Genomic DNA, 12,448 nt, shown 5'->3' with positions numbered 1-12,448 from the left:
GTTTCCTCCCACGTTCAAAAGATGTGTGGATTAGATTGATTGGCTGTGACAAATTGTGCCTTAATATCAAGGTAAATACATGGCTTCAGTGACGGGGCCTCAGTGTGATTGTTATTTTTCAGGGTCAATGGGCTGAATGGCCTCCTTCTGCACTGGAGGGAATTCTATGATTCCATGCAGCAGACAATTTAAGTTTACTAAAACCACTGACAGGATTGTATCCACACAGTTTTACTTTATCCTGCCCTTACTGCTGTGTTCACCATCAGTGATTCTGGCCACAGGATTCATGGCATTCTCCTGGACATTGAAACAGAGTCCAGGATCCTTTACGGCAATCGAGTGACAGTTCCCCCAAAAGGCAAGCTGCTCTTGCAACAGAAGGCATGCCATATTATCACAAGATAACCACACAGAACCTGCAGCAAACATAGTTTAATTCCTGAATCGGTCACCACAACTCTTGATCCATTACTTGTTGCCCTTTAGTTGCTGCTAAATGACACATGTTTGATTTTAAAAAAACATAGATTGTTTTAACGCTCTTGTTTGACCTTCACCTGATCAGTTGGCTTCAGGCAAATTTTCCTTTGGAATCCTTTGCTTCATGTACCTTAAGGCTTCTGTCAGATGTATTTAAATAGTTTACAGTATGAGTTCATAGATTAAGTGATTAATCAGTGCAGCCCTGAAGGGTTACTATGCTAATCTAGGCTCATAAGTGTGGTGATTCCTGAACTGTATCTGCTGTGACAGTTCCCAGGCAGCCTCTTGAGTAGGTAGGACAATAAGAGAATGTCCCAGTTTCCCTTCAACCGATGAATGTGTGACCCCTTCAGGTCAGACTGTGAAATAACACTAGTTTCTGAACACACGATCCTGGGCTGTATTTTATTGCCACTCATCAGTTGGGTCATTGCCCCACCCCGTCACACCAATGTCAAACGGCGGCTGATGACATTGGGTTGGCGATGCCACATCGTCGTGCCAGTCTCCCCAGTTACAGAAGGTGAGTGGGTGGCCACATCAGAGATCTGCCCGCCGCAATTTTTGGACATCAGATGGGGACAAGTTTGGGAGCGCTTTCCAGCACCTATGATGAAGAGGCACAAGGGCAGAAGAAAAGGTCACCTAGCACCAGGGACATGGCTACATGTAGTGGCAGATTCCCTAGTGAAGATGGCAGACATTTGACTTTATTTCCAAAAGAGAAAATGCTGGAAAATCTCAGCAGGTCTGGCAGCAACTGTAAGGAGAGAAAAGAACTGATGTTTCGAGTCCAGCTGAGCCTTTGTCAGAGCCGAAAGGCAAAGAAAGTGGGAGATATTTATACTGCAGGGTGAGGGAATGAAAGATGGATCATAGCCACTAAAAACCAGGGGAAAGGCGGCTAATGACTGTCCATAGGGAGAATAGAAGATATGAATGGCCAAACGGGAGAGAAGCTGAAATCAGAGGATAACAGATGAAGATGTGAGGGGAGGGGAAGATGGATGGGAGAAAGATAAAGTTCCAGCATCCGCAGTAATTTGCTTTTACACGACTTTGTTTATTGACCTTTTTTTGAGCATACCAAAAGAAAGAGAGAGATTCAGAGAGCTGGGGTGGGGGGCATTAGATTTGAAGCCTTGACTGGCTTCTTGTCATGGAATCACTTCTCCTTACCTCATGGTATCCTGGCCTAGGTTTCTAACTGGGCACACAATTCCTTTTGCAGCTGGGCAGCTGCTACTGGATTCCGTCTGATATTTGATTCGCTGGGCTGAGATAGCAGAGGTGGGGGTTTAGCTGAGCAGGCCACTCATTTCCCATTCACCTTCCTCATCGGGCCACAAACCACTAAATCCAGCCCTCTGCCTCTGAGCAGTTGCTCATTTCCATATTTAAATCATGATTGACATCTTATTAGCAGGCCCAGGACCGAAATCTCTGGATCCACTCGTCTCTCTCTCCCCCCCCCAGCCAGGAGTGGTTCGCTCCAGCAGGGTTTACAACAGCTGCCTACTAACAGGGAGCGGGCGGCCCAACCCTACTGGAATGAACAGAGGCCGTTAAGGCCCTCCACGAGGATGGGGGTAAGTGGGGGATGCCCCCCCCCCGGGCATTTTGCCAGCCTTGCCCCCTGGCACATCCCAAGGGGCAAAGAGGCAATATCCAAGGAGCACCTTGGCACTGCCTACTGGGCATCACGCAGCACCAAAGGAAAGGGGCTGGGGGGTGGGGAGAGGGGCCCAGGGTGGGGGGAGGGGGGACTGGTGAGGGTTGGGGGTTCTGCGACCACTCTGCGCAGCGATTAGTGGCAGAGGGTGGGGGGAGTTGGGGAGTTCAGGACTGGTGGGGGTGAACATTGGGAGATGTCAGAGAAGCCTGTGATCAGGATTTGGGGGGGGTGCGTACAGCCAGCACCGGGAGGAAGGGTGGTTGTGGGCTGGCCAGTGATTGAGCTGGCAAATGATCGGGAAGCTGGCAATACGGGGCTCTGACAGATTGGCGCATGCACAGTGGTCCACTCAGCACTATGCTGCCAATCTCATCAGTGGTAGTGATCCCACCCCTCTTCTCCTTCCTGATTTTCAGTGTGGGAGATCCATTTTGAAAATCCCACTGAGACGGGAGTTACTCCAGATTTTGTGCAAATTCAGCATTTAGTATTTATTTGGGAAAATCCCAGCCCAGAGATTTTTTATTGAATTTATATTCCACCATCTGACGTGGCAGGATTCGAACCCGGGTTCCCAGAACATCGACTGAGTTTCCAGGTTAATAGTCTCGCAAAAATACCACAAGGCCATCACCTCCCCAGTTAAGACAAGATGCTGTTGTGCTTAATATAGAAGAGGGGCATTGGCAAACTCACTAAACTAGTAAACTCACTACAGTTTACTATCAAATAAATCAGTTGGACTAAAACCTGGTGTTGTCAGACTTTTTACTGTGTTTACCCCAGTCCAACGCCGGCACATCCACATCATATTTGGGAATCTACATGCCTAAGAAATATTGCATTGCAAAAATGAGGGCCCTAGCCTGAAAGAATCAAGGAATCTCCATAGTGCAAAAGGAGGCCATTTGGCCCAGCAAGTCTGTGCTGACTTTCCAACAGAGCGTCTTACCACCTCGCCATTCCGTAACCTCATTCATTTACTATGGTTAATCCACCAAACCTACACATCTTGGGACACTAAGGGGCAAATTAACATGGCCAATCCACCTAAAACTGTACAACTTTGGACACGAAGGTACAATTTAGCATAGTCAATCCACCTTTGGAGGAAACCGGAGAACCCAGTGGAAACCCACGCAGACACGGGGAGAAGGTACAAACTCCAAGTTGTGACCCATAGTTAACAGAAGATGGAAATATGAAGGAAAAGTGAAAATTTTGCCAGGCCTTTGAATTCTTTGAAAAATGCAGCTGGCGCGATGACATTCAGATATTGCTGGGAATTGCTTGATCTCTGTTGCCTTCTGGCCAGACCTTCAGTCGTTTCTTCAGGATCAGTTCTCACTTTTATTACACCTTTTGATTATAAAACCACTGATAAGTAAAGCCAGGTGCGGCAGATTTCTATAAATGATACGCTTGACATAATTTCGCTCTCAAACCAATACAGTTTTTTTTCCCCCATTCCATAAATTAACAGTTTGACATTATTCATGTTTGACAACATTACTACCTTCATCGCATTTCAAAGATTACACAATCATTTCAAGCTCCAGACATGTGGTAATAAAGCCAATTCTACATACCAGGCTCCAGGGTCATAGTCAGCCCACACACGGATGAACTCATCCAAGTGGTGTGGTCCCAGGATAGAGGAGTCTCGTGTTAAATACTCAAAATTGTCCATAATCACCGCTACAAAAAGATTTAACATCTGGAAAAAAAAGGTCAAAAGAATCACATGGAAAGTCCCTTAAACGAATTAATCGATATGAAACTGTTACTTAAAAAAACACTTCCAAAGGAAATTCCTGAAAAGTAAAGGTATTGTCAATATGTGTCAGTATGTGCAAGGTGGAATTACTAATATCGGAGCAAAGGACTAAAAGAGCGAGCTTTTGGCCAATGGAGCAATAGCGTGACGCACTGATAAAGGACAGGGATTATACAACGTTGCTTGCAAGGTGGGGGGTGGGGGGCTGGGGGAGCAGGTCTCAATCTGAAATCACCGTACCAGCACGATGGCATAGCACCCAGCATGGTGGCACAGTGGTTAGCACTGCTGCCTCACAGCTCCATGGACCTGGGTTCGATACCCAGCTTGGGTCACTGTCTGTGCGTTCTCCCCAGTGCTGCATGGGTTTCCTCCAGGTGCTCCAGTTTCTTCCCACAGTCCAAAAGACGTGCTGGTTAAGTGGATTGGCCATGCTAAATTACCCCTTAGTGTCCTGGGATGCGTAGGTTAGAGAGATTAGCAGGGTAAATATGCGGGTTTACGGGGATAGAGCCTGGGTGGGATTGTTGTCAGTGCAGACTTGATGGGCTGAATGGCCTCCTTCTGCATCGTAGGGATTCTTGGTGACCCGCTACAACCCCGTGCATTCAGGCTGAATGATGCAGTTGAGATAATTGTCACCGGGATTGCCAGGCCGCTTTTCCTGCTCACTGTCACACTCGGCATACTGTAGGGACATTCCTTGATTTTTTTTTGCCAAGCTACTTTGATATATTTTTGGAGCTGTTAAAAAAACTCCCCAGAAAGTATCAATCTCGAAGAAATGATCGCGAAGGCTTGGTTACAAAACTAATCCCTTTTTGCGAACATCTATATTTTCCAATAAAGTTAGGTTTCAAACCATATGTTCCTGGAATTTCTTGGGCAGGATATTTATTACGGGGAGTGGGGGGGATGCTGGGAAAACCAGTATTGCCCCAAGTCTTTCAGAAGTAAGGGGTCTATAGCCCCAAATTAGCTCTTTGAATCGTCAGTTCTATCTGCTTCAATCTTTTAACTGATTCCATGAGTTTTTTGGAAGAAATTATCCTTCTAGGTATGTTTCAGAAGTGGGTATAAGGCTTGATGGGTTGATCTATTAAAACAGAGTGGACTTTTTCCATTCCTAAATCTTCACTGTGTGGTTAGACACCTTCGGCAGGATTTATTTTGATTCACTACGGCGTCAGTTCTGAAGAATGGGCCTCCAAATCGGTACAGTTACATCTGTTCCCACTGAACATACATCTGTAGTGCATCAAAGCACGACAAAGGTGCGAACGTGCCTGAACTCAAGGATATTAGCTGGTTGCCAGTTTCGTGGAACCAGCAAGCTTTGGTGCAGTCGCGATTTCGATCATTTCAGCCTGTTCAATTATCCTGGCAATCGGTTCCACTTCTGATGCTCTCTTCCTAAACTGTGGTCAAAAGTCGTGCAATCTACAGAGGTTGCCACTTTGCGATCCAGGGTAATTCCTTTATCACTTTATTCCACCTAAAGCAGGTTGCGACATTGCTGGTAGCCAGTGAATTACTGAGTCTCAAGTTTTCACGTTTATTTTGTTCATCATTAGTAGGTTACATTCACACTGTAATGAAGTTACTGTGAAAATCCTCTAGTCATCACACTCTGGCGCTTCTTCGGGTAAACTGAGGGAGAATTTAGCATGGCCAATCCACCTAACCAGCACGTCTTTTCTGCTTCAGGGGAACTACTTTCCATCATTGCGTTTCATTTTTTAAAAATTATTCATTCATGTGACTGACTGGATGACATTTATTGCCCATCCCTAGTTGCCCGAGGGCAGCTGAGAGTCAACCACATTGCTGTAGGTCTGGGGTCACATGTCGGCCAGGGTAAGGACAGCAGATTTCCTTCCCGAAAGGACATTAGTGAACCAGATAGATTTTTCCAACAATGATCATCAGTAGATTGTTGACTTCAGATGTTTGTAATTCAAATTCCACCATCTGCCTTGTCGGGATTTGAACCCGGGGTGCCCAGAACATTAGCTGAGTTTCTGGATTAATAGTCTAGCGATAATACCACTAGACCACTGCCTCCCCTTAGTAAGAATATACAAAATATAAGGAGTAGGTGAGTTTATGCATAGTTCATCTTCTTGCATCAAAAACACCTGATTAATAAATAAATCAATTACGTTCTCAAGAGTTGAATCTCCAGAGTGCATGCACTCAAAGGTAGGTTCTTCTTTTTCCCTATTGCTGCCTTTATGAAGGTGACTGAAATGCCCACAGCATATTAATTTTGCAGTAAGAAATGTACATACCCATGTGAAACAAAGATAAAGCCTATTAATTATACTACCTTTGGGACCCTTCAGTGTGTCTTCCACTGGTAATTAAGCAATTCAAAATACTCATTAACTTGGTATAGGTCATCATTATTGGCTTTGAAGAGACCCATTAATCTTACTGGGTAACAGCAGAAATTTGTCAACTCTTTATAGTTTGTGCTTTGTGTTAAGGCACTCTTACTGGACATGGTTGAGCAAGCACAACTTATTGAGCTGTGCATTGACTGAAAAATCATCATGTCTGAGACAGGCCGAGATTTGGCAAGGGCGGAACCAACGTAAAGTTTATTTATTAGTCACAGGTCGGCTTACATTAACACTGCATTTACGTTACTGTGAAAATCCCCTCGTTGCCACACTGCATCACCTGTTTGGGTACACTGAGGGAGAATTTAGCATGGCCAATGCACCTAACCAGCACTTTTTTTGGACTGTGGGAGAAAACCAGAGCACCTGGAGGAAGCCTACACTGACACGGGGAGAATGTGCAAACTCCACGTGGACAGTGACCAAGCCAGGAATCGAGCCCAGGTCCCTGGCACTCTGAGGCAGCAGTGCTAACCACTGTACCACCCACAAGTGGCACCATAGAGTGTTTTGTGAAAACATGAAGGGCATCACCATGTCAGCCATCCACCAGCTGGGTCACCACATCAGTGCTGAACACATTTTGGCTTTGATCTATAAGGAGACCCACTTGGTGAGGTTTCTCCTGGAGAATGTTATCGGGGATACAGTCACTTATACAGAGCTGCAAGATAGTTGGCTGAACAACCCACCTTTTGTACCAAGCACAAAGCACAACTGAAAAATGATGGGATTTTCTAAAGTCTGCTGAGTTTAAATGCTTATATCCTTTTGTACTGGAGACAGTTAGCCAAGGACTGTGTCCAAAAAGATGAAAGCATCACATCAGTGCTTGAACTTAAGAAAGCACTTTAAATGCTACCTTCATTTGCAATGACTAACTCCCTAGCAAATTCTTAATTTGCATTTAAATGGCCCTACTATGTTGTGCACTGGTTGATGTGGACTACATGCATTATTTAGGAAGCTGAAGAGAACAATTTCACAGGCCAGCTCAAAGGATTAAATACTGCATCGCATACGGGAAAAAGAGCTTGAAATAAAGTCAGGTACTGTTTGTGCTTAACACAGTGTTAAGAAAATTCAAACCTACCAGGAAAGAACAAAGGAAAATGAAAGATACAAAGTAGAAATAGGCAAAATCGTTTCCACATCCATTTCTGTCTATTCCTGAGTCAGGGTCACATGGGCTTTGGCTCAGACACGCCAACATAATTTCATGCCAAGCTTCTCCTGTGGCACTCCTGCAAACAAAAGATATGTTTGAAGTTTCATTAATACATTCTATCTCCTTATTTTTACCTTTCACAAAGCTAAGCACATCATTTTTAAAAATCAAACGAACAATAAAGTAGCAACCAATTATCACTCAGCTCCACCAAGTAACATTAATGATAACAGTGCACATTCATATTACACTTCAGGAAGGACATCAAGGCCTTGCAAAGTTCAAAGTTTATTTATTAGTGTCATAAGTAGGCATACATTAACACTGTAACAAAGTTACCGTGAAAATCTCCTAGTCACCACACTCCAGCACCTGTTTGGGTACGCTGAGGGAGAATTAAGCACGGCCAATCCACCTAACCAGCATGTCTTTCAGACTGTGGGAGGAAACCGGAGCATCCAGAGGAAACCCACGCAGTCACGGGGAGAACATGCAGACAGTGACCCAAGCCAGGAACTGAACCCAGGTCCCTGCCACTTCAAGGCAGCAGTGCTAAACACTGCACCATTGTGCCACCCCTATTCTGGAGAGTGTACTGAAGATGCTGACCAGAATTCAACCATAGATGAGGAGTGTTAGTGATGGGGAGAGATTGAAGAAGCTGGGATTGTTCTTTTTGGAGCAGAGAAGATTGCGCGTTATTGAAAATTATGAGAGGTTTGTGCGAGCAATTCAGAAGAAATGGTTTCCTCAGCAAGCAGTCACATCAGACAAGTGCCAGGCAATGTCCATTTCCAATGGAAGACAATTTAACCATCGCCCCTTGACATTCAATGACATTACCATTGCTGAATCCCCCCATATCAACGTCCTGGGGGTCACCATTGGCCAGAAACTGAACTGGACTAGACATATAAATACTGTGGCTGCAAGAGCAGGTCAGAGTTTAGGAATCCTGCAGTGCGTAACTCATCATCTACAGGGTACAATTCAGAAGTGTAATGGAACATGACTAGATGAATGCAGCTCCAATAACACTGAAGAAACCCAACACCATCAGGGCAAAGCAGCCTGCTTGACTGGCACCTCTTCCACAAACACTCACTCCCTCCACTACCGACAAATAGTAGCAGCCATGTGTAACATCTACAAGATGCACTCCAGGAACTCACCAATGCTCCTGAGACAACATCTTCCAAACCCAATAATGCCACCATCTGGAATAACAAGAGCAGCAGATATTTGGGAACACCATCACATGGAAGTTCCCCTCCAAATCACTCACCATCCTGACTTGGAAATACATTGCCGCTCCTTCACTGTCGCTGAGTCAAAATTATGAACTCCCTCCCTAACAGTGCTGTGGCTGCACCTACACCACAGGGACTGCAGCAGTTCAACAAGGCAGTTCACCACCACCTTCCCAAGGGCATTAGGATTGGGCAATAAATGGTGATTTGCCAGCGACATTCTCAATGAATTTTTAAAGAAATGTAAAAATTAGTTTTAAATAATTGACAACAGAATTATTTGGGGGGCTGTGGGGTGAGCAGGACAAGGAGAATGTTTTCTCCACACACGGATGGTTGTTAAGATCTGGAATTCATCACATAAAATGATGGTGGAAGTGCATTCATTCAGAACTTTCAATAGGCAATGGGACTTAAAGACAATAATTTGCAGGGCTACAATGAAAAAGAGGGGTGCAGAACTAAACTGGACAACCCATTCAAACATCTGGCATTGCCACAATGAGCTAAATAACATCATTCTGTGCTGGAAGAGTCTGCATGTTTGGATACAAAAGTTATTGAGTGGCACTAAACAATTTGCGGACATATGACTTACTGAATTTGAAGCAGTAATTCTCAGTGAGCCATTAAGGTGCAACAATTAGCTTCAACATCCCTGGGATAGAAGCACTAAATGTTGGCCAGATTCCTTACTCCTGATTGTTGTTTGATGGGAAGTGGATTCCGTACGAGGGCTAAGCTGAGCTCAGCTGTATTGGATTCCACAGCAAACTAGATGATCCAAAACCCCACAGCCTCACATTTCATATGGTTGACTGTGGATGAACATGAGTTTGAACCTTCAGAACAGGGGGAAAGAGATGGGCGGCGTGGTGGCACAGTGATCAGCACTGCTGCTTCACAGCATCAGCGACCCGGGTTCAATTCCAGTCTCAGGTCACTGTCTCTGTGGAGTTTGCACGTTCTCCCCGTGTCTGGGTGGGTTTCCTCCGGTTTTCTCCCACATTCCAAAGATAATGCGGGTTAGGTAGATTTGGCATGATAAATTTCCCCTTAGCGTCAGGAAGATTATACCTGAGGGTAGGGCCTGGGTGGGATTGTTGTCAGTGCAGGCTCGATGGGCCAAATGGCCTCCTTCTGCACTGTAGGGTCTCTATGAATCTGTTCTATGAAAATTAGCAAGCAAGTTGCTGTTAGATGCTATGTAAAGTCATTATACAACTAAGCATCGAGATTGGGACACTGGCGCTTCAGATGCAATGACAGTGAAAGACAGCCCCTTCTGTAGCTCCACTGGTAAAATATCCAATTGCAAATACAAGATTGTAGGATTCAATAACTAGAACTTGGAGCCTGATTCATTTTTTTTCTCGTTTTACATAACCTAAAGAGAATGTAAATCGAGCCCAGGAGCAGAGATTAGAAAGATGATTATTTCTACCACTTTTCATATCGGGACATCTCATAGGATTAAGCAATGAAACGTATTTCAGAGTTGTGTGAAAGCAGGGTTTTCAACTGGCTTGCACTAGTTAAAGATATGGCGGAACAGCCTCCTTTACAGCAGCAAGAGGACCTAAATACTGCTTCGGGCAATCACAAATTCAAGTGGAAGGTTTCATTCCTCCCTGTTCACCTTCTGTCAGATCTGGCACCAAGTCTCAGTTCAATTACGCCTGTCTTTCTGCAGCCTCATAAATATTCTCCCAGCTACGTTTGGTGTCTTGATCTGTCAGGAGCAGCCAGAGCCAACATTATTTTGCACTGTACATTTTCTGAATCCACTACTTGAATTGCTAAACACAACTTTGCTGAAAAGAAGCATCAAGTGTTGCCTTCCTGTCCATCCAGCACCCAATCCATCTGGTCTCCTGCCAAAGCTGAGTCTCTCAACTCTTGTGAAAGCCCCATCTCACACGTCAATCCGAACAATACAGTTGCTCACCCTCAAAGGGAAATAAAAGGAAGGATATTTTTTGGTTCGCTTTGAATCCCAATCATCTTTTTGGAGGACCTCCTTAAACTCTTTCCTTCTACTGAACCCTTTGCATTGGTGTTAGATTTGAGTGCCAGCATCTTTTTTCAAAGCCTGCACTGTCTGGACTGCAGGAAGTGCGCTGATTCGAATCAAAATTCTTTCCAGCTGGAGGCAGTGGTATTGTCACTGGACTAGTAAGCCAGAGACTCTTTGGCCTTCCTCCGGCATGTTTCTCGTGGCCAGAGAAGGTACACCATTAGCCAGCAGTGGGATCTTTTGGCCACAGTGGGATTTCCCATTGACTCAATCCCATACTGCCGGGAACCCGCGGAGGCGGTGTGCTGTCGGCAGGCCAGAAGATCCCGCCAGTGAGAACAAGTGGAAATTTTTGTTTATTCATTTACTGGATGTGAGCTTTGCTGGCTGGCCAGCACTTATTTCCCATCCCTAGTTGCCCGAGGACAGTTGAGGGTCACCACATTGCTGTGACTCTTGGATCACATTTCGGGCAGACCAGATAGAGACAGTGGATTTCCTTCCTTAAAGCACGTTACTCAAGCAGATGAGTTCATTGATGGGATAGGCGCTGATGACACAGGGCACAATTTCAAAAATTTCAATTGACACAACATTTGGAAGTGTGAAAGGTGAGAGGGATAAACTTCAAGGGGACAGAGGCAGGCTGTTGAAACGGGAAGATTAAAGTTAATGTAGAAAATTGTGAAGTGGTATGTTTTGGTAGAGGTGGCACGGTGGCACAGTGGTTAGCACTGCTGTTTCACAGTGCCAGGGACCCACGCTCGATTCCGGCCTCGGGTTACTGCCTGTGGTGGAGTCTGCACATTCTCCCCATGTCTGTGTGAGGGGCTGAATCTGAGAATACATCAATGAAGCAGGAAGGGCCACTTGAGAAAGTGATTAATGAAGCACACCGGATCCTGGGCTTTATAAGTAGTGGCATTCAGTATGAAGTGAACCTTTATACATTTGTTCAACCTCAACTCGAGTTCTGGATGCCAAACTTCAGGAAGGATGCAAAGACATTGGAGAAGGTGCAGAAACGAGTTAAGAGAATGGTTCCTGAGGGATGATTGACTTTGGTTAAATGGGTAGGGGTGGCACGATGGCACAGTGATTAACCCTGCTGTCTCACAGCGCCAAGGACCTGGGTTCAACTCCCATCTTATGTTCTCCCCATGTTTGTGAGAGTTTCATTCAGGTGCTGCAGTTTCCTCCCACAGTCTGAAAAGCTTGCTGGGTAGGTGCATTGGCCGCGCTAAATTCTCCCTCAGTGTACCCGAACAGGTGCCGGAGTGTGGCGATTAGGGGATTTTCACAGTAAATTCATTGCGGTGTTAATGTAAGCCCACTTGTGACACTAATAAACTTAAACTGAGGTGGAGCTGGGGCTGTTCTCATTAAAGACTAAGAGGAGATTTGATTGAGGTGTTCAAAATCAGGAAGTGTCTGGACAGAATTGGTAGGGAGAAACTGTTTCCATTGGCAGAAGGGTTGCCAAGCAGAGTACACCACTTTAAAGTGATTGGTCAATGAACAAAAGGCAACATAAGTGAAGGCTTTTTTATGTAGTGAATAAATTGAATCTGGAGTTCATTTCTTGAGAGTATGGAGAAGATTCAACTATGACTTTGAAGAGCAAATTGGATAATTAGCTAAATAGAAGTTTATTTATTTTTTATTAGTGT

General features: G+C 44.9%; 1 protein-coding gene across 1 annotated transcript in view; it reads right to left on the bottom strand.

Moving 5' to 3' along the window:
• The window catches only part of cacna1ba (calcium channel, voltage-dependent, N type, alpha 1B subunit, a), a 621,447-nt gene that overhangs the window by 52,181 nt on the left and 556,818 nt on the right, over positions 1-12,448 (bottom strand). Inside the window, exons 35-36 of the mRNA XM_080212160.1 lie at positions 7,437-7,587; positions 3,751-3,878 (exon numbers count right to left, since the gene is read on the bottom strand). Of these exons, the coding sequence (XP_080068286.1) occupies positions 3,751-3,878; positions 7,437-7,587 (279 nt within the window). The remainder of the gene's footprint in view (positions 1-3,750; positions 3,879-7,436; positions 7,588-12,448) is intronic.

This window comes from Carcharhinus amblyrhynchos, chromosome 25 (assembly GCF_965287045.1).
Source record: "Carcharhinus amblyrhynchos chromosome 25, sCarAmb.v2.hapA, whole genome shotgun sequence".
Classification (NCBI taxonomy): domain Eukaryota; kingdom Metazoa; phylum Chordata; class Chondrichthyes; order Carcharhiniformes; family Carcharhinidae; genus Carcharhinus; species Carcharhinus amblyrhynchos.
The sequence above is the reverse complement of the archived record's forward strand: the minus strand, read 5'-3'. Positions and strand labels throughout refer to the sequence as shown.